Below are 23,575 nucleotides of genomic sequence, written 5' to 3'. Positions count from 1 at the left end.
CTGGGTATACTAGGTGCTGCTGCAATTTAAATGCTACTCATATACAAGATCTGTGCAAAGGGTTTAGAATTCAAAATTTCTTCTTCTTGACTTGGCAGAGAGAACAGGCTTGTACAGAACTTAAATGGAAACAAAAGTATGTTTTACTAACTGTATCGCCCTTGGCTCCGAGAGCCCCTTGTGGACCCGGAAGACCCCTGTCACCCTTTTCACCCTGTTCTCCTGGAGGTCCAATCAGACCAATCAGACCGGGATGTCCCTAGAAAAGAGTCAGAGAAAAGTAAGATTGAAGGTCAATGTATATAACTATGAATAATGTAAATTACATGAGAAATATATATTGATAGCTTAGGGTATTGAAAAGTCATCACTGAAGGTATTTACAGAGAAATCCTAAAAATTCTAAAAACAGTAGGCACACAATTATTCTGCAGGTACATGCATTTGCTGACATTTATGCTCAGAGATTACCTGCAGAGTTTACGTATTCCATGAAAAATAAATCTGTGAGTGCTACATAGTAGCTACTTACTGAAGCCAATAACAATACCTATCAGTATCAAGTCACACCCTTGTCAGTATTTAAATGGTCCAGACACATTTGTGAGTTGTAAACCACCTCAATATGTAATATACATTTTTAAATACCTGATCCAAGTATGTAAATAAAACATAACTCACAATAGAATGGGCTTCATTCCAAACAATTTCCCTTTCTACCTACAGTTCCCCGTGCCCTGATAGCTCAATGGGATTCCGGTGCCTGTTTCCCTTAGGATCCTTTGACAAGCCCATCCTATATCTTTAAAGTCATTTCTGCTATTACTTCACAGTAAAGACAAATACAACAATTGTTCTATATTTATATTTTTTGGCTCTTTCTCTCTATAAAAGCTAATGTGTCTTATTCCCAACTGTGAAACTATATGCTTTTCCCCTATGGATTTCTGTGGGCTCCTAATAACAGAGAAAAGCCAGGGTCATTAAATTTACCTTCCAGGCAATGACTGTTCCTTTCTCTCTGAATGCTGCTAGGATGGGCAGATGTGGCCTACCATTTCATTATTTATTATTAATTATTATTATTATTATTTATTATTTATTATGGCAGTGGAGAGTTGATTGATGGGTGCCATGGACCTTTCATGTCACTATGGCATCTTTTATACAACAGAAATACTTTTTTTTTTTGTCTTATGCACTCAGCCAACACTTGGCTTTTAGACTGATGATGCAATTAACGGAGCCTTTCGCAAACTGAAGACACAAAGTGAGAAATGTCAGCCTACCTTCTCACCCTTGGAACCGGGATCCCCCTTCAGTCCAGGCAAGCCAGGTGGACCCTAAATAGGTCAAAGGAAATAATGTTAAACACAAGTTTTAAATGGCATGGCATGATGTACTCATAGTAGTTACTTGAAATAATAAAAGTACTGTAAGTTCAGGTATGGTGGCATTCAGTGGCTGATGATGGGCTGTGTGTACAACTTAAGGCACAAGATAATCTTTAAGTGTATGCATAAAAGAAACATTTCTGAATAGAAGAGCTGATTTTGACAAGACTAGAAAGTGGAAGTGAGGGCCTCTGTGACTGGAAATTTATGAGGAAAGAGCTCTTTAAAGGTCAATTAAAAGTCGCCACGTGGCACTGGAAGTACCCAATGAAGCATGTGATAGTTAATCAGATTTTCTAATCTATGTTTTGTTGATCTTATTACTTTTGCTTGTAGGCACTTTACATGCTTTTCATTACTTCTCCAATAACGCTTGTTCTTTATTGTCCCTATCCTCTTATAACACAGTGGTAAAGAGACCACTTAAGTTGGTAGTAAGGATCAGTAATGTCTTGCAGATTGTTAAGCAGGTGTCTTATATTAATTTCCCCCTATTTTGTTATTGGTTTGAAAGCCACTCCATATTTCAGTCCAGGGTTAGGGTATTATCTTGGGAGTAGGGAGCTCAGGGTTTAATTCCCTGTTCTGTCACAGACTTCTTGTGTGACCTTGGGCAAATTGCTTAGACCCAGCTTTTTAAAGGTACTTAGGCCTTGCTTTGCTCAGCACTGCCACTTCTGAAAATGAGATTTGGCTGTGTAAGTCATTTAGGGCCAAGTTTGTAAAGGTATATAGGCACCTAAGTGCCATTGATTTCAATGGGAGTTAGACACCTCAATACCTTCAGACTTTTGACCCTTAGGCCTTGCAATGCAAGCAGAACAATGTCAAAATAACTTTAAAAATGGGCCTTAGTTTCTCCATGCCCCAGTTCCCCAAGTGTCGAATGGAGATTATAGCCCTTCCCTACCTCACAGGGCGCCATGAGGATAATACATTAAAGACTAGGATGCACTTAGACACTACAGTGATGGGGGCCATATAAGTACCTACAGTAAATATTTTTTTCTCTTAAAACAATGCCACCCCAATCATTTATACAGCACCACGGCTGTAGAAGGTGCTTTCTAAAAGACAGTCAGAAAAACTCTGCCCCCATTTTGGTCCGTAATTGGTCCTGGGGAAGCAATGCTAATGCTGCTTCTGTCAGCTCTCGACAGGGTGCTTAAAAAACAAAAGCTGTACAAAAGTGTGAAGCACTATATTATCCAGTTAGAATTCATGCACCACGGGACCCCAGTGAGGAACTATAGGGCCTGACTCTTCAAATTTGGCCATGTGAGTGGTCATTCTTCAAATAAGTAATCCAATGGACATCAATGGCACTAATTGCCTAAGATTTGCAGGATAGGGTCCTTACTTGGCACTGTGTAGGGAGATGTATTGTTAAATTACAAGCATACATAAACTAACCAGAACCACTACTCATGTTTTATGAACTGTACATGGAGATTGTCAGCTCTACTGTAAATTTTGCCCATGCTGCCAGATTCAGCCATCATGACAGCAGTGTGCATAGATTCAACAATGGCTTAAGGAATATCCCATAAGAATTGGACTGGATGAACTGTTCTTAAAACACTAATTTCTCAGAGATTTAGAAGGGAACTGCCTTCCAAATGGCATCAGTCTGAATTTACCAAACTTGTTTTGGTACCCTACAGTATGCATCTTTTAAAGAGCTTTTTTTGGGAAAGCCTATGTATGATGACAATGATATTATAAAATACACTATTGCCAGAGCCTTAGTTTTTCTGAATCACTCACCCCTGTGACTCTGTGAAACTGTGGCTCACACTAACCTTGTAAACAAATGCAATTAAAATGAGGATTTAAAAATGGGAGCTTTTAAAAAAATAACATCACAGTGACAGCATTAGCACTATGTGTTTAATGTTGATACAAACTGAAATGCAATTTCTTTTGGCATCAATGTAAATATATCTCACTAGAGCAAGCCTGTTAAACTTTTATTGACAATTTAAAAATCTTAATCTAATAAGGTTCTATAGTCTTAAATCGATCTCTACAGTATCATGATTATAGAAGATGCTCCTGTGGTGCATTTTGAAACAACTTTTTTATTTGCTGTTTTTTTTAACAAAATGTAGATGTATGGGAGCTTAGAAAATCTACCTAGGAGACAGCTACTTATCCATAGCCCAGAACATCGGAAACCACAAACACACACAATAACACAAGAGATTAAGCAGTGTTAATGGACATCATTTCATTAGCTGGTAGTTAAACTTACTTTATCTGAATTAGTTTTAAAAGAGGCTAGACAGAATCCACAGAAGTATGTGGTGCTCAATATCTAATTTAGTAATGGACCACCTGAAATGTCCACAAATTGACACTGGCAGGAGTCATTCCCAGCATTCCTGAGATGAAAAGCAGGGTACCATGATGTGAGATTTGAAGACAGGAAAGTAAACGTGGAAGTGGGGAGCTAGAGGACGCCACAGGAGTTGGAAAACACATTCCCAAGAGAACAAAATGGAAAATCCAGAAGCTGCCATTTCCACTGTGTGAAGAGCTTCTGACTTCACATCCTCTGCTATGGGTACAAAACAGTCTTCCCTAATTTTCATTTGTGAGTGAGTTTAGAACTCCCAAATGTGCGTTTGCTTGAGCCAGATATAGAGGGCCACATTTTGTCCTGATTTAATGGAGATTGCACTGAAGGAGGTAGTGAGAGAAGAAATCAGGGCAGAATTTGGCCTAATATGCAAGCTTCCTCATGTTGTTCAGCCAATGCACTTCTTTCTGCTCTTCCAGGTCTGGGTTATTTTGGAGAAGAGGTTGTAAATCACATCAAATTGGTGATTTTGTAACGTCTTCCAATGTAACGTCTTCCAATGGGCTAAGTGCTCATTTTCTCTTGTGGCCTAAGAAAGACCTGACCTTGGCTTCTAGATTTCTGTATGGCCCTGCACCTAGCCAAAACATGAGAAAGGGGGAGGTTCAGAGCTCCAGAGCTAGATTTCTGTCAAGGGGAAAAAACAGGGAAGAGACAGGGATCTTAATTATCTTTCAGCTCCATGGGACAGCCACTCAGAAGTTTTTACAGTCCAAGGCTCAGCAGAACTCCACATTATAGAATACAGCACCCTGGTTTTTTTAGAGGATCCAGTGTTAGACGATGCTAGGAGAAATCCGCCAAAGGGCTCCACTGGTGTTGTGCTGACTGGCAGGCAGGATAAAACTGCAGGAAGCCAGAAGGCCTGGGGATCCACACCAATATCACTGAGATTCTACAGATGCCCCAGAGGTACACAGGGTTTGGAGCACTGTGAACCCCTTACTTATTCCAGATCTGACACAACCAAAGGTTGATCTTGTGAGCTCTCCTCATAACCGATGGAAGAATTTGGAATAAACTTCATGATCGGAAACTCACATAATTTTCCTTTCCCCTTCTGCCTCCTTGAGAGTTTTTCTGTTAACTTTAACAAGGACATAAGGGAAGTCTATTAAGATATTAATCTTGTGATAGTTACAACAAAGGTGTTTATTTTTTAAAAATCTGGAAAGATGAGACTATGTCTGGAAGAACTCTTCGCTTACAAACTTGATAAATCTCTTGCTATTCGTATGAGGAGCAAAACAAAATTCTGATTTTGATTAATTTGTACAGAATAAAGTGAAAATCCAAGTGACGCAGGGCATATGCACATGTAGAAGAGGCATTAATTTCTCAGAGCCATTAATCTCACACTGGAAATGTGTACATTGGGGAGAGGAGGTGCTAAAATGATCCAGTATCTCATCGCTACCAGTCTCCTGCTGCCAGGGGGCATATGAGAAGTTATGATATGGATAGCAGTCATAAATGACACTTCCAATGTGGCACAGATTCAGAAGTACCACAACTCTTCATGTACAAATTTTTATTCAGTGTGTACCTTTTCCATTTCTACTTCAGGATATCAGTTGATGCAAAAGACTAGGCAAATACATAATTCATGAACAAAAAGGGAAAAGGAAAACAGGTCTGATATGTTTTTTAGCTTCTGGAATATAGAATCAAACATTTTCACCTGCAGCATGTTGTTCTCTGCTGCATATCTACTTTGGCATGCTTCTCACAACCACAGTCCATGGGGAATGCAACCTAAACTCAGCAACTGCTGTCTCTGAACTTTATTTCAGATGTGAACCAAAGTTTAATATGCTGCTGTGTAAATCTAATGATTTACTAGAGCTAGCTAATCAACAGGCAATCTTGAATTCTTATTTTCAATGGTATATAACTCATTAATATACTTTGCTTCTGATTGAAATTGGGCATTTAAAATAGCCTCAGGACAGGTCTTTTAACTATACATTTTATTTTAAATCCCACCGGACATTTTTGCTACTTAAATGTGAAAAGGGATATTCAATGACCAGTAAATTTTTGTTTTAGAAGAGGAAAGATGGCTCTTTGATTCAGGAACAGTGCTGGGACTCAGGCAATCTGGGTTCAGTTCCTGACTATTCCACAGATTTCTTGTCTGACCTTGAGCAAGTCACCTAATCTCTGTGCCTCAAGTCTCCCTCTGCACTAAGGAAATAGCAATAGTGTCTTTCTCCCACTCTTTGTCTTATCTAATTAGATTGTAAGCTCTTCAGGAAGGAGCTGTCTCTCTTCCTAATGTATATATGCAGTGTCTAGCACAACTGGACCCTGATTTTGCTTGGAGCCTCTACTGATACTGTAATGCAAATTATGTATGGATTGATAGACATGTTGCATCACAGTCCATTGGGAGAAACAATTCTAGTCCTGAAAAAATGTAAATACATGTTCTGAAGCTCTTTCTTGCTTATAGGGTAAAATCATGGGTTTTGAACATTTGCAAAAATCTATATTGGTCAACCGGAATGTGTCCATACAATGTTCCAATCAATGAAAAAAAATCTATTCTTCTTGTTACGATACACACAAGAAAGTGAAAAAGTGTTTCAGAGGCAAAAGTCCTAGCAAGGACTCATTCAGGAAGCATTTTATTTTAGATGATGAATTGCACATTTTCTCAACCACATTTGTATTGGCTGTGAGAACCTGACGATATGCTCTGCAGCTGTTTTAGCTAAAACCCAACCCTCAGTACCTGGCTTCAGAAGTGAGAGGGAAGTGGGGCAGGAATCCTTTTCACAAAGGATGTCTGGAGCAGCTGTATAGTTAATCTGCAGAAGCTACTTCAGTCCTAGGGCCTATGTAGGGGTACCTATCCCTGCCAGGCCATGAGGGGAGAGGAGGGTACAGGAAGATTCCTCCGGCCTTCTGACCCTTATCACCTATGCACGGTTGAACCACGCCATTTGCAATAAAAGAAGAGAAGGAATTTACCTCTTACGGCGCCAGCATCTTGATGTGCTGTGGTTGTGTCACTGTGCACATCAGCACCAGTTAAAACTTCCAGCAACAAAAGAAACAGTTGCTTTTATTTAATGTGTGACAGCAGAAGAACATACCCTTGTGTGTCATTTGAGAACCTGACACTTGCTCTTCCATTTCACTCAACCATGACTGTGTCCATGTTCTATTTCAAAGCCTTTATCCCTAATGTGTCATCCTGGAAATGTATTAAATGCCTTCTGTTCAGCATCAGAATATTTATTACCTCCTCCTGACATCTGAGCAGCATCACCTCAGAGGCAGACCTTCTAGAACTTCCTCCCAACTAAAAGCCTTATCCAGAGTAAGTCCTCAAAACTTCCAATCTTTCAGTCTGCCCAGGGCCATTTTCTCTCTTGAAACGCACCAATTTTCTCCCTTCCCACCTTGCAGATGTCTGTACCCATCCTCAGAGGGGTTAATAACAAATCAGATTATTTATAGGACTGCAGAGTGGGCAAATACAATGCATTCTAGTCAATCCAGATTTTGGCAAGTGAGAGACCTGAGACCTCTCTTATAGCTAGATCACCTTTGCTTAGCTGCAAAGATCCGAACCATCTGGCCAGGTATTGTAGATTTAAAATGTATATGTAATAAAAGCCTGGATTGAGATCAGCAATAACTTACTGCTCATCATGTTAGTTTTTCTATTCCTCATGAAGGACTTATTAAGAAAATTATGCCACTACTTCCACTGACTACTAGGACTTCTATATGCTTCGTTTCCTTTGGCCTTCATTATTCATGTGCAGTAATATTCATTTGGCCATTGAGCCACTTTTAAGAGATAAAGGAGCATTAAATACCACTCAGCAGCAGCCAAACATTTTTTAAACATTTCCTGTGGTTGTGGTGATTGGGCTAGAGAATGAATTAATTTGTGAAGTATTAGTTCCTTGCTTTACAGTCATATCAATATTATAGTCACAAAACATAGTTTGATGACTAATAAACTGCTCTGAAGTAACAATAAAACAGAATGCATATTCTGAGAATTAACTAAAGAGTTAACACAACAATTCATCATGAAACACAACTTTGTAGCAAGCTACAAAGACCTGTAGGTTTCCCCCAACAACGCACTGTGCAGGAGTGCAGTTTTGGCTTTGGCTAGGTTTTCCATGAGCAGCAGTTTATATAGTAGGTGATGATTCCATTTAATCTTAAATGCTTGGGGAGTAATAAGGACAAATATTATAGCAGCCCCAAAAATGGATCTGAGGCTGTGATAAGGGTAGGATAAGGTAAAATAGTAATGTAAGAGCTCAGAGTCCAAATGGAAAAGAGAATGGGAAAATAAAGCATGTAACAACATGCAGGTTGCTGTGCAGTATAAAAATGAAGACTTGATGAGCTGCATTGAGTAGTTTCTAAGGATGACACCCCTCATCTTTGACCTCTTTGAGATAGCTTTTTAGGATGAGATTTTAAAGGGCCCTACAGGACTTTGGTGTCCAACACCCATTGACTTTCAATAGCAGTTAGATGTCTAATTCCCTCAAGACCCTTTGAAAACCTCAACCATAAACTATTTCTTGAGGAAAGGAATAGTGAATTAAAGATGGAGTATGGCTCTGCCTTGCTAGGAAACCCATCCTGAAGTCTGGTTAGGTATAGATCTTCCTCACCATCCCTCTGATACTAATTCTGAATGTTCTTGAGTTTCAGTGATTAGTCAGACCCTTTAGGAATTACATGTACCTACATGACCTCAATTACCAGCAAAGGCTGCAGTGAAATCACCAATGTCAAGGAAATGTTCTTTTAACAGGATTATTTTTTTTCTGTTATAAAGGCCATAAGGCCTTATATTCACTAGTGTTTGTTTGGAGACAAACACATTTCTGGATAGTACACATTCTTGTACTTGTATATGTTGGTTTTTATTCTAATATTGGCCAGAGGATTGAAGGGATTGATACCCCGTTGCGTTACTCCAGTCTTATGTCAATGTAACTCCACTGATTCCAATGCAGTTGCTAATTTCTATTACTGGATAAAGCCGTTGTAAAGCAGGCACTCAATATTTTCAAACACAGAAGGATACAAGCCTTGTAACCACCGATTTGTACAATCAGTTCCCCTGAACATATATGGAGACCTTAATGGTACATTTTTAAGGACTTTTCTCTTTGACATAACATTGGAAGGAAGGAAGGATACTCACCATAGGACCAGGTGGTCCGTCCTGACCTGGTGCTCCAGGTAGTCCTTGTTCTCCCTATTAGAAACAATTAAGATCCCTTAAAAAGTGGATACACAAGATAAAAAAAAGATAAAAATCTTGCTGTATACTCAATGAACTCACCACAGGGCCAGGAATACCACGGAGACCCTCTGGACCAGGTTTTCCTGAAGGTCCCTGAGGACCAACTGGTCCTGTTTTTCCAGGTGCACCTTCTGAACCAGGTTCACCCTACAAGGAAGCACATATCAGATCAGATCATTAATGGAGTTGATTATCCATGGCTCGGTATGGGTGCATAAGTGAGACAGAGGACACAACGAGCTTTTCACACCCTTTGATCGCAGTCTGAATCTGTTCCCCTCAGGGCAGCCTTGGCCCCTGACTGATAACTATGATAACCTGCACTAAAGTTTATGGGATGGACATGACCATGTTCGCCCCATCTTTTCTGCACTAGCGAGATGACCTGGCCTTGCATTTGTGAGCAATGCACACAGCAACCCATCAAATATCTCTAGAAGCTTCTTTCCAGAGGGATGCCTCTGCACTGCATTACACACAAATGAATTATTGTGCAGCAAAAGTGAAGCAAAGGAATTTCACAACTTATAACTTATATAACCCTTTAAGCTGAGTTATTTACAACTTAACTGTGATTACTTTGGTAAGTTTAAAATATCACATACTATATGTAGAATAAATAGCTTAGAAAAAGCATGATTTAGTTTTTGGAATGGTTTTTGTATTTCACTGTTTAGAACAGATGTTCTTATATTTATTACCTTTGCACCTTTTTCACCTTGTCTGCCCTCAGCACCAGCTGCTCCAGGAGGGCCCTGTAAAGGAAGAAAAAGGTATAGGTATGAGATAAATACTGGTTCATAATTATAGTATATTAAAATTATATCGAAGTGGTGAAAATATGATCTGAAATGTTCTTACAATTTCCTCTGTATCAGTGAATAATAAGTTTGGTGAATGTTAATAGTAATATAAATAAAACATTTCTTGACCATTTTATCCACAAAATGAAAAATCCCACTTACCCCCCATTAAACCTTTTTTATTTTCATACATTTTATTAGGAGCTTACGACAAATACATTAAATAGAAAATCAAGTACCCTTTATAAACACAGAGCAAAGAGAATGACATAAATAAATATATCAAAAGACATAGGAAAACTTTATAAAAGTTAAGAGAAAAGGCAAATAACATTATAGGTAGGATTTCCAAACATGTCGAATATGTGCCTAAATCTGATCCAACTGAAGTCAATGGGACTTATATCACTAACTGCAATAAAAATCTAGGTATTATTATTGTGCCACTGTAAGGTGAATGAGAGGACACACACTTCTTCACCCTTTAAATTCCTGTATACAGAAATTATATCCATTTGTCTAAAATGTTAGGTTGCAAATCTGGGTGTTTCTGCACTGGATTTTGTTCAGGGCTGCAGTAGCAGAGTGTTGTGGAACAGTGATAAGGTTTAGCTGTAGATCCACATGGGTGGGACTTGGGAAGGGAATGCCAATGCTATGCCCGGCTACAGACAATGCCATCAATTTTTTAAAAAGTTTTTAAACTAAAAAAGGGATATTTTTCTGCTCCCAAACCATAAAAAGTTTAATTTTGATTTCAGGGGATTTATATACACAGTTCCTGTTACTAACAGAAGCTGTGTATGAAACTTCAGCGTACTGTACTTAAAAGGCTCCCCTTGAATGCCCTTAAATCTTTAAGATAAAAGACCACATGGTTTTCATACAAGGCTAGTTTTTAACTTGAGAAAGTTTTTCATTACAGCCAGATATTTCTTGCCTATAGCCATCGGCTGAAAAAACAGAAATCTGGAAAACTTTCTCAGTAAGAGTTATATGTCCATCTGTTTTATGAACAGTACAGGATATAGGAATTGCTTACCTTTAGTTCTTAAAATGTTTAAATAAGTGGGTATCTTTGTTTGTTAATATCCATAATACATAAACATTAAAAATGGGTTGTAAGGTTCAGCAGTATGAACAAAGCCAGTAATTTTTATCTACATTCTGCCTTTACATTCAGAATGATCAGGGATTGATCCTTCAGAAAGGGTCAAATTCAGGACTTGATTGGCAAAGGCATTCTCAGTTTTACGAATGTGTGAATAGTTTTAAAGTTAAACATATACCTAAGTGCTTTGTTGGATCAGGGTCTTGTGACAGATATGGCAATCTCCTGCAATACCATTGGGAGATTTTACTTGACTAAGTTTATGTATCATAGTATGCCAGGGATTGTATGTAATTCCATGGGGGAGACTGACCACAATCCTCCAGGAACTAAGAAATGTGTGTGGGGGGGAGGGGGAGGTTGGGGTGTGTGTGTGTGGGGGGGGGGTAGTGATTGGCACATTCACTCAGACTGTAACATCTCCAGAGATGTATCACCCCCTCGAAAGGCTTAATCTAGAATCTCCAGTGATTAGCAGACAAAGAAGAGACTTTTGGATAAATCACCTGAGATTAAACTGACATCCTGGTCCAGCAAACAGATGGAACAAAGGAAATGGGGGGAATCCTTAAGGAAGGGTTGGAGGGACCGATACCTGACAGAGCCCAGGATTGGAGATGGGGTGATCTCTGGAAAGTTGATTATCATGTGAGTAGGTTCTTCTATTGTTTTCAATATATATTTTTCTGTAATGCTTTTACCTTAAGAATAAATGTGGTTTCTTAGAAAGGGCAGTGTGGTAACTTATAACTGTGGATAATTATGCTGTTTATATCCTCTGGAGAGAAAGCAATATGTAGATGCTGGCAATTTAGACCATCTGGCTTGCTGGGAATAACAGTGAAGAAAGGAACTGTACAACCTGGAAAAACCACAGTAAGGAGTGAGAGAGAGACATGGTTCTCTGCCCAATGGAGGTGATGGTTGAGGAGCTGTAAACTGAGAATGGTTGCCCTTGCTGGGCCAGATGGGTGGAAGGGAGGAAGAAATACAGGTGCAGTTGCCCTGAACTATGACAGACATCACACCTCAATTTAACTTAACTAAAGCCTACTTATACAATGGCTGAATTTGGCCTGAGCTGTTTTCACAGCTTGATACATTATGCTGTCTATTATATCGATGCATATCTAGAGCAACTCCTGATTTACCCTAGTGCTCCAAGTATTTATCATGAGTACATACCCATCACTCATTCACTACAGAAATGAAGCCATCTTTCTGGTGGAATGTAGCACCCACTATTTTCCAGCAATACTGTATGAAATGTTCCGCTAAAAAGAGGAGTGAAGTAAGCCTTTCCCACTGAAGTTACTGCAACCAGAATTAAATTACCCAAGTTGGATGTTGGCCACTCATTGTGGTTAACACTATCTACTCTTGTGAAAAATGCTGTGGGATTTTTGTAATAACCGCTGCCTCAGTTTTGCATAGTAGCAGCACAGTGCTCCCTAACAATAACCTAAGGCCCAGTTTGGTACTAACTCCAAGGAATAGGAGGAATATATAGTGTCTCCACCACCACCACCTGGTAGCAACAACAACATCTGGTTTATATTTATTTTTTTCAGGTCCCATGTCCAACAATGCTTAGCTACCAAGAGCTGAAAAGGTCATAGCTTAAGATGATCATAAGTAAAAATTATTAGCGGGAATATAAATGCACTTAGAAACATTTTAGGGACAGGAATATTTTCTCTATTATGAGCTAATTCACACATTCATTCTCTTTACCACTTGATAGTCATTTTTGCTTAATTCCTAAAAAGGTTAAAACCAACCCTTTTCAGTTGGAGAAGCTGAAAGGAGTTGAGTGCAGTAGTACTTCCTTGAGAAGTATGTTCCCTGAATAATCTAAGCATACAGCTGCAAAATCAATTAGCAGAGCTAAAAACACTGTGATCGCTAAATTATAAATACAATGAATCATGATTGCTAAACAAAGGGGGTGAATTCATTATCAAACAATGCTAACGCTGCATCAAGCACAAAGTGGCTAAATGAACAGCGCTTTCTAACAGACTCTGATTGCTGGCATGGAACAGATGGTGCTTCTGCAGAAGAAGACTGCTAATTGTTATTTATCTTACTTTCCCGAGCTTGAATTGTTGTAGTGTATGGTAAATTTTAACTGACATAAAAGTTCTCAATAACAACTTAAAATTAATGCCATTTTCCCCCCAGCTATCACAGTAATGTTTATGATTTTATGCTATGCTTCGAAGTGGACGTATTGTCAGTTACATTCCACACATGCCTCCGAAGCAGATAAAAGAAACTTTTCTCCGTTTTGATGGTATATGAACATTGTATGTGGATTTTCTTGTCTGCATTTTTTCTGCTTCAGAATTTCCATATAATAATTTAAAAAATTCTATTCACAATCATCAGTCATCTAATTGAAATATGTTTCTTAGTGAAGACAGCACCATTAATTATTTTCAAGACACATAACCACTGTTCAGCAATTTATGTTCAGAATACCTTCTCTGTATTTTTACTCAAGGGAAAGAGAGGAACTCAGCTTTATTTTCAAGTGCAATGGCCATCCTGATGAAGCAGCAATATGCTATACTCACAATGGGGAAAAAAAACTACATTTTTTCCAACATTCTGCATATGACTGAAAGTGACATGTAAAAGGGTCCAACTGACCAAGCAGTTACCTTGGTTTCTGATTTTCAAATGTCAGAAGCCTTCTACCACATACCATCTAAATCGATTATCTTTTGAAAAGCAGGCTGTATGCATTCTAGTTTTGAACAAAAATATGGCTAAATCTTATGCTGACTTTCCTACTTTTCTTTAAGCTTTTACCCATACATTTTTAGAGTGATGCATGGAGTTTTAGCTGCAAGTGATCCAGGCACCTACTTCATACCCATAAAGCTAATATATCAGAATGTGAGTTGACATAGGGCTGAAAAATGCCCCCAAACTGTTTCAGTAAAAAGCTGAAAGGAGACTAAGAAAAAAAAAAAACACTCACTGCTTGAGAGTCCCAGTTCAGTCTGCCTGCTTCAATTGTTACTGAGTCTAAATACCACTTGTCTTTTAAGGAAGTAATGGAAAGTTAGCATTCCATTATTCAGTGGTATCCTTTCTCCCTTCCTTTTTAAACTTCATCAGACAAAATCAATGAATTCAGATCAGATAGTATGGGAAGCAGCTGGTGCAACATTGCAGAATCTGTATGTGCTCACTAAAGAATTTATTTTGGAATCAACAATATACTGCCATGGTTTAATCACTGATTGATTTTCTGGAAATTAGATAAAGGTCCAAACCCAGATTCTGAACAATTAGATACTTAGCTTCCTTTCAGATTTTCAGCTTGTCACCATTTTGGCTTACCAACCATGTATCTGTTAATTTTTGTGGACTTTCTACCTAATGACTTTACCCCACTATCTTTAATTGAAATAGTGAAGCTGAAAAACAATGCATCTCTTTGGAAACACAAGGTTTAAAAGAAAATGTTGGTGGCCCCAACCCAACAAAAAGCAGAGGTTGGGCGGCAAAACTCTTACTGTCCATGATAATTTAGTACGTCCTTGGTCGCCACATAAGAATAATTAGCATTATGAAGTACTTTTCATCTTCAAAGCATTTTACAAACATTAACTGATTCTCCCCACATACCTCCAGTGAAAGACAGTTTTATTATCCTCATTTTACAGATGGGGAAACTCAGTGAAGCAAAGAGGGAGCATGTATCAGAGAGTGTGGGCTGACTTCCATCAGGATAAACCCTGTCAGAAGTTCCTGATGGTAGGAGAAAAAGTAGCCACAGTATCCCCTCCACAAGGGTTGGGTACCATTCATACAGTAAATGGTGACTGCAGGTGTGGAGGTGTGTCCGGGGCAGTGACTGGGCATGTCTACTAAGCTGCCTCTGCTGAAGGTCTTTAGTTGGGGGTGTCCTTATACATTAAAATAAATAAATAAATAAATAGAGCAGATATGTAAAATATACAGTAAGTTATTACTGCCTCTTTGAGGCCCTTTTTCAGGGAAGTACTTAACCAGGTGCTTAAATCCATTTCTCTTCAGAAAAGCACCTAAGCACATGCTTAAGTCCCCTACTCTTCAATGGAACTTAAGCACATGCTTAAAGTTCAGCACATTCTTAAATGCTTATTTGAATCAGGGCCTGATTCTGCTAAAATATTAATCCCTGCCTCAACCACTTAGCGTACATTTCTATTTGCATCATGAAATCTATTTCTTAAAAATTCTGTTTATTTTCATCATGTAGGCTACAGTGACTGAATAGAAAAATATAATGCTCTGAAATATTTTATGTAGCTGCTGCTAAGCTCCTTTCAGTAAGAGAATATGAAACTGCTCTTGGATTTATACAGCTAGAATGATTGTTTCAGCATTAAAATGCTATGCTTTTAATTATCAGAGGGGTAGCCATGTTAGTCTGGATCTATAAAAGCGGCAAAGAGTCCTGTGGCACCTTATAGACTAACAGACGCATGCTTTTAATGGCACAATTTGTCCAATCTACTAGTACCTTGAGAAATGTACACCAAAATATCACAAAACTGAGAAGAATATACATATTGGAAAAATTACAACTTAAGTTTCTTTCTACCTTAAATAATAATTAGGCTATTCTCCTATGTTCATACCATGGTCGCTCACTACTTTGGGCTTGCCTAAGGACCAGTAGAAAATATTTTTGGACACACACCTTTCATTTTGGAAATACTTCCATTCCTCTTTAGAGCCTGAGAATTTGAGATTGTTCTTTTTTTAAAAATAGGTGTTTAAACTGATTTTCCCCATGTATGTTTGATAATTCTTCCCCAGGTTTTTAATTATAATCAAATTTCTTAGTAAAACCTATAAACAGGGAAGCAATTTACACTGAATAAAATTTAGTTTGTCAACTAAACGTCCCTGGATTATAAAAATAAAGAGGGTGTGTAACAATTCTGTATTGTATATTGTGCAAAGTCTCATTGGATGGGATTTCCAAAAGGACTCAGCATTGTCATTGGATTCAACAGAAGCAGAACTAAGTCAATATTGAATCCTTTATTAAAAATATATTGAATAGGTATGACTTTTAATCAACTGATATTTTAGGGCAGATAGCTTGCCTCACTCCTCTCTTGTTGTGCACAATCTTGGCAAACCGGAAAATCTGGCCATTCAAACCATGAAGTTGCTGTAACTGAATGTTTCCATTGCTAGAGCTGATGTCTCTAATTTTCTAAGCAGTGTGTCCAAAAATTCATGAAAGATTTTCATGCACAATTACTGTGATTGCTTGCACAATAACCGTTTAAATGTGTGAAGATTTCTGAACATACATTTATCTGATCTGATAAATGCATACAGTTATGAAAATTAGAGCCCTATAACAGATTAGTTGCTTTTTAAAATTTATTTAGATCATTATTAATGTATTCAAGAACTAATTTAATCATTTTTACAAACTATGTAGATGACTGCCACAAAATGTTCTTAAAAATGAAATGGTGGTTAGTTAACTTAGTAAATATAGAGTATTGGTATTGTGAAAATAAGTTTAAATGTAGTATTTAGTTCTGAAGACACACTGCTGTCTCATAAAAACAGCTACTCTACCTGAAGCTGTTCAGAACTGCATAGTGATATATACCTCTATAGTTGAACTCAGAAAAGTAACTTTAATGTGCGTTTGAGTGTATTAACTAGGACACTCGCTTAGAATCTTCCATTTTTGGTCAGCCATAGACTGCACACTTTCTTCTGGGAAAGACGTGACCAAAGTGAACCAGACCTTCATTGTGTCCATGCTAGAATAGTGCGATGCACTTTTCCTGGGACTGCCCACAAAAATCTAAGGATCTTCAGCTGTCACATCATGTTGCTGCACACTTCTTAATACATATTGCTCAGAAACAGCACACCACACCGGTGCTCCAAACATTGCACTGGCTAGCTGCTCTATTCCAGATTCAGTTCACTGTGCCGATTCTGAACATCAAAGGCTTTAGTGTGCTAGTGTAACACCGACAGACCCTGGTCGTCAGCAGGCAGGATCAAACCTGGGGCCTCTGGAGCTTAGTGCATGAGCCTCTACTGCATAAGCTAAAAGCCAACTGGCATTTAGCTAAGGCTATAGAGAAGGCTCATTAATCTGTTTCTCTCTCTCTCTCTCTCTCTAAGTGATCTCAGTGACACTAGATGGGTCAGAACACCACACCCAGAAGGTGTGTGGGTTATACTAGTACCAATTATTTTCTGTAACTGCCTTGCCCTTCACATCCCACCAAGGCAGATAATTCCCAGGCTGAAATTCACAGCAGCTGGCCCTACATTTGGAGCTCCCTACAACCAGAAATCAGGAGCTGAAGTCTTGTAGGACACAGTGGAAAACCCATCTTTTTGAATATGTCCTTGCCCAAGGTATTTGGGAGCTGTTTAACTGGGGCATCTCCTAGGGAACCAATTTAGAACTGATATTAGGATCCAGATTTTCCCAAACTGAGAAACCTAAAGTCATCTCATGAGCATGATTTACCATGACTGAACGGAGAAATCAGATTCAGGTAAATCCCTATGCATCAGTTTTTTTCAACAGAAAGAAAACATGTTCATGCAACAGGGAACACCAGGCATTCTGGAATAAAGAGTTTCATAAAAGCGGAGTGGGGGATATCTATGTTTGTTTTCATATCTGACCTACACTAATTGATTTTGGATGAATGGGGGGCAGTGTTTGATTTGGAGGGAGAGGCAGCAGCAGCAGCAATAAGTGATTTCGGGGCAGTGACAGAAGTGATTTGGGGAAATAAATGAGGAGAAAAGGCAGGAAAGGGATTTGCAAATAGAAGACTGTGACTGGAAGGGAAAAGGAGGATATGCGGGAGGCAGAAAGAAAATATAAGAAGAGGAGAGAGCCTGAGTGAGAGCAAGATGCTGAGATAAACCTGTCATAGAGCCATGTAAGACTATGCATAGATGTGAATGAGTGGTTGAGTGGGGAGGGATTGATTGAGGAAGGGGGACTAAAGGAATATTGGGAAAGGGAGGCCAAAGAAGGATAATGGGTGAGAGTGATGAATAAAGAATGAGAGTATGTAAATGGAGTAGCTGAAGGAACCACACTTAAGTATTAAATGCAAGCTCAGATTGCTTGTCATTTCACAGAAAGAAAAACAAATTAGAGGGAACATTGTTTTCCAGTAATATGCTGGTCTTCTTGCCACAGCTCTCCACCTTCCCAGAGAGCAGCATTACTACTGAAATGGCATTGCCTCCTAATCAGGAAAGTAGGGTATTTGCCAGCACTTCCTGATAAAGCAGATTCTACTGTATTACTGATTATGTTTAGCAAAGGGTATTTTTAGTTTTGTTTCGCTAACAAAAATATGAAGCCTCAAGTCCTACATTGTCTCTTTCAAGTATAACAGCATAGAATTCTTTACAACCAGCAAAGTTTCACATATTCATGCAATCTAGAATCTGCTGCTACAAAATAATTTCCTAGAGAATTCAAGAATGTGATTACTTGGCAAGAGTAATACATAGTTATTTTGTTCTTTGTATGAACACTAAATTGGAGATTTGCAGTGCCACAAATTAGAAATGGAGTGATTGAGTTTGTGTTTTTACTCTGCATTTTTATCTAAGCACAATCTGACAGTATCTTTATTTTGCTGAGAATAAGCAACAGTCTTTCACTGTAATAAAGCAGGAAGTTGTAATTTGGAGTAGAACAAACATGTTAATATTCAATCAAGCCATATTCCAGTTCTTGTGATAAGATTTCTAATCCTACCATAATCATCTGAAGAATTATAAATGTGTTGTAAATTGGTGCAAATAGATAAAACTAATTAAGCATGTCAGTTCACTCAAGCCTATTAAATAGACCAATTTAACTAATTTTTAAAGCAGGTTTCAGTTTACGTTTAAAGATACCATCCTTTTATTCAGTGTACAAACTGCATCTAATTGCTTTCTGAGGCAGACCTAACGGTTGATGCGTCTACAGCAGTTCTGCAAGTATAACATTTACAGGTTTCTATTAGCTGCATTTGTAAGTCTTGTGAAGCTTCAAAGATCAGGAATGATAGGATAACTTCATATGTTACAGAAATGGATTTTAAAGCACAGAAACTTTGCTGAAGTTCTTATTTTGTATCAGATGATAAAAACCTAAGATCTCTTCAATAACTCTAAGTGTGGAGCTATTTACACACATTACACTGTTGGAGGCACCATAATGGATAATCTATTGAGCCACCTTGTCCAATATTTTGCTTCAGAGGGAAGGTCATATCTTACTTCCCCCACCCTTATGCACCTGGCAAATTTGTGCAATTTCTTTCTGTCCCCAGTTGGTGATGGCAGATGCCCTGAAGCACAATGTCTTGTGTTACCCTTTTAACATCAGCCTTTAGGCATTTTTGACATCTGCAATATTTTTCTGTACTCACAGATCTCCTACACAGCGTGTCTGAGAATACCAGCTGCATAATATTCAGTTCCAAATAGGTGACTCTACATTGGTGTGCTGGCAGAGTTTATCCAATAGTATACTTGAATGTAGATTTTTCAAATATGGGAAAAAAGGATTAACATTATTTTAACCATTTAAGAGAATACTATTTGTAGCACCCTGGTCCTTTAGGTTTCTGCAGCACTGGGAAATTCACTGAATTCATTGACATTAGTTTTTTTTAAAACTGATTCAGCTGAAATTATACTGATTCTCATTTCTACTGCAGGGGAAAAAATGCTACCTCTGAAAGTTGTTTCTTACTTTCTCAGGAAGTAACACGTTTGGGAAATGGAAATAAGGCCATTCTGAGATAAGGATATATGAGATTGACTGTCCCTTGTGTCTATGTTCTGCTCAGTGTTAGCAAGAAGGGGCCCATCAGGTTATGGTTCTTGAAATTTGGCCAGCCCCAGCATGAATTAAAACAGCTGGTGCTGGTCTCACCTACACCACTGTAATGTTTCAGGGCCATTCAAAAATTGCTTGAATGTCACAAAAATGTGTGACTTTCATGAAAGTGTGTTAACAGTCAAGAAAAATAAAAGATATTAAACCATCCTAATTTTAGTAACTCCTGTACCATGCAGCAACCTCAGCAGCAGTAGGGAAACCTTTCCGATTCCCATTTGTTCTTTCTGGAGAGTTTTTCCTTTAGCTTATGAGCATTCAGACAGTTTACATCTTCCAAAAATATGATTATCTTCCCAGAATTGCAGCAGATTATGTCAGAGTTGAAAGAAAAGAAGTTAATATTACATCAAGAACTAAAAACACAATAGTTTGCTGTGCTGACTACAGAAACTCCTCTTAGCTCTCAGAAAATGTTACACAAACACTGTTTTTTATTATGGCTTCTGTACCCATTCTGGCCAGACTGTGATGACCCATGGAGGTGAGTAGCTGTAAGGTGTTTCCCCCTCTTCCCCTCAGCATATAGACTTCCCACAACTGCAGCCCCTGCACTCTCTCAAGTGCAAGGACTGCTCCCCGCTAATATTCACAGAGAGGGGGCAGGGCTCTAGACCCATTTCTCCCCCTCTCTACATTGGACATTGAAGCTTTCCATCTGTGGACAGGCTACACACTATTATGGGCTGTAGGAACAGTTATGGTCCTCTTGTCTTTGCACCGGCATGCCCCAGGAGACACTGAGCCTTCTGAATTTTGGGAAGTGAGATGCTTTTCTACCCCTGATATGGCTGTGTGGCCTGCAGTCAAGCCAGATATAATGTCTTTTTCAGCACCTGCTTTTCTTTACTTTCTCTCCTGATCATCTTTTCACATTTCTGCTGTTGAAGAGTGAAAAAAAGCCAAACATTTAAAAGCTAGAAACAACATATAAAATAGTAATAACACTGATAACAAGCGCCTGAAATCCTGTTATGGGCTGATTAATACACAATGTCCTGACAAGAGAGATGTACAGAGGCAAATAGAGAAGACTTACTCTCTTCCCAGGAGGACCAGGTGGGCCAGCTTCCCCTGAAGGACCTGGTGGACCCTGTAATTGTAAATGACCCAAATTACTATTTCATGGAATCTTGGTGAATGTCACTGAAGAGCAAAGGTTATTGACTTTCTTAAAAACAACAAATACATTTTGCAATACTACAGTGCCTTTCATTGGACAATCTTAAAGTGCCTTAAGATCAGACAAGTGGGTAACAATGACACTTCCTTACTCCACAAAGCTCTTTTCTGGATCTGGATCCTGTTCAAATTTTGCTCTTAGACAATAGGGTTTACATGGGAGTGAGAGAGAGTCTGGCCCATTGCCTTTACTGTTTTACTAACGGTTCACAGAGTATATCTGACAAGAAACTCCTGCAATCTCCAGGAGAGACACAAGTTCTTTAAAGAGAATGTTTTTGAATCAATGATTTCTTAAAAGAGTAAGGCAGGTCATCTTATGCCATTTGTGTACAAGTTACTACAAAGAAGTGATCAAAAACCTGAAAAACACAGCTGAGTTAACATACAGAGCTACTATTATAGATTATATAATGAGTTAATTAGTTAGTGTTACCTGCTCATGTTACTGAACAAGACAAAATTGTACTGTTGTTTTGCTCCTTTAGCAATAGCAAAGCATCCCAAGCCAAAAAGTGGCTGTACAAAGAACAATATAAGGCATAATATGTTAGCGTACTGTCTGATTCAACTAAAAATGTGGTTATGTGTTTCAATTGTCTTCACCCATGTGCAGGTTTCTACAGTGATGAAGCAGATCAGGTTGTTACTGAACTAGGCACCACTGATAATTTCATATTCGCTTTCATTATAATTCAACTGCTTTTGTTGCTTTTTATATAAAAGCAAACATTTCATGGTACGTGATACTTATTATAAAAATGAATTTTTAAAAATGAAGGATTAATTTCATCACTGATGTAATTCCACTGAAATCACTAGAATTATAACCAGGGCCAAATCAAGTTCAACAAATTAATATGAGTATCCCAAAGAGATGTAATACTGCATTACTTTTTTTTTTTGTCTTGGCACTTAGTTTTTTAAAAAATTCTACAAATCTATAGTGTTGACCAGAACAAATCTTTAGCACCAAAAAATGAACAAACAAAAACGCATGTAGGAAACCTCTAATTAAATACTATAGGAAATAAGGTAACATTAAAAAAAACCCTGGGCTTGATTCTAAACTCTGAGCTATGTCTATGCAAATAAAAAATGAAACCAGTTCTTTTAATCTGTAGGGTCTGATCTAACTGAAGACAATGGAAGGACTCCCGTGGAAGTTAGATTGTAGCCCAAAATTGGAATTTTAAAAAGGATCCTAAAGGACTTAGTTACCCAAATTCCATTGATTTTCAGCACCTAACTCCCTTAGGATCTCTTGGAACTCATGGCCCAGACACACAGCAGCATGAATATGTTTATTTTAAAAGTTTATTTTAAAAGAAACCTGCATCATTAAGGGAAGAAAACTTTCTGAGAAATCAAGTCAACTTTCTTGTTTAGATACATGACCTCATTTAAGGCTTGATCCTGTGTTCACTGAAGTCATTGGCAAAGCGCCTATTGACTTTAATGATGCAGGATCAGGGTCTTATCCATTATCTACTCAAAATCTACATTTCATGACAAACTGTGATAAATTTGATGCTCATAAAAGTGGTATTTAACTCTTTCAATGTCAGGTTAGTTGGTTCTATGAGTTATAAAGATCACTGTTACTAAAAAATATAAAAGTTTACTTTAAGAACGGCCATACTGGGGCCAGATCAATGATCTGTCTAGCTCAGTATCCTGTCTTCTGACAGTGGCCAATGCCAGGTGCTTTAGAGAGAATGAACAGAACAGGCAGTCATTGAGTGAGTCATCTCCTGTTGTCCACTCCCAGCTTCTGTCAGTCATAGGCTAGGGACACGCAGAGCATGGGATTGCATCCCTGACCATTGTGGCTAATAGCCATTGTTGAACATGTCCTTAATGAATTTATCTAATTATTTTTTGAACCCTGTTATAATTTTGGTCTTTACAACATGTTCTGGCAATAAATTCCACAGGTTGACTGTTTGTTATCTGATGAAGTATTTCCTTTTGTTTGTTTTAAACCTGCTGCCTATTAATTTCATTTGGTGACCCCTGGTTCTTGTGTTAAGTGAAGGAGTAAATAACACTTCCTTTTGCAAACCATTCATGATTTTACAGAACTCAATCATATCCCCACATAGTCATCTCTTTTGCAAGCTGAAAAGCTGAATATCTCTCTCATATGGAAGGTTTCAGAGTAGCAGCCATGTTAGTCTGTATTCGCAAAAAGAAAGGAGTACTTGTGGCACCTTAGAGACGAACAAATTTATTTGAGCATAAGCTTTCGTGAGCTACAGCTCACTTCATCAGAAGCATTCAGTGGAATGCTGTAGCTCACGAAAGCTTATGCTCAAATAAATTTGTTAGTCTCTAAGGTGCCACAAGTACTCCTTTCCTTTTCTCATATGGAAGTTGTTCCATACCCCTAATATTTTTGTTGCCTTTCTCTGTGTCTTTTCCAATTCTAATATATCTTTTTTGAGATGGGGTGACCAACACTGGATGCAGTATTCAAGGTGTGGATATACATGGATCTATATAGTGGT

The 23,575-nt window shown here is 38.3% G+C and overlaps 1 protein-coding gene across 1 annotated transcript in view; it reads right to left on the bottom strand.

The window, feature by feature from the left end:
* COL11A1 (collagen type XI alpha 1 chain) overlaps positions 1-23,575 on the bottom strand; it is a 232,216-nt gene that overhangs the window by 10,620 nt on the left and 198,021 nt on the right. Inside the window, exons 54-59 of the mRNA XM_084637779.1 lie at positions 20,923-20,976; positions 9,754-9,807; positions 9,092-9,199; positions 8,951-9,004; positions 1,290-1,343; positions 152-259 (exon numbers count right to left, since the gene is read on the bottom strand). Of these exons, the coding sequence (XP_084493905.1) occupies positions 152-259; positions 1,290-1,343; positions 8,951-9,004; positions 9,092-9,199; positions 9,754-9,807; positions 20,923-20,976 (432 nt within the window). The remainder of the gene's footprint in view (positions 1-151; positions 260-1,289; positions 1,344-8,950; positions 9,005-9,091; positions 9,200-9,753; positions 9,808-20,922; positions 20,977-23,575) is intronic.

Source organism: Lepidochelys olivacea, assembly GCF_965140295.1.
Source record: "Lepidochelys olivacea isolate rLepOli2 genome assembly, chromosome: 8".
Lineage (NCBI taxonomy): Eukaryota > Metazoa > Chordata > Testudines > Cheloniidae > Lepidochelys > Lepidochelys olivacea.
The sequence above is the reverse complement of the archived record's forward strand: the minus strand, read 5'-3'. Positions and strand labels throughout refer to the sequence as shown.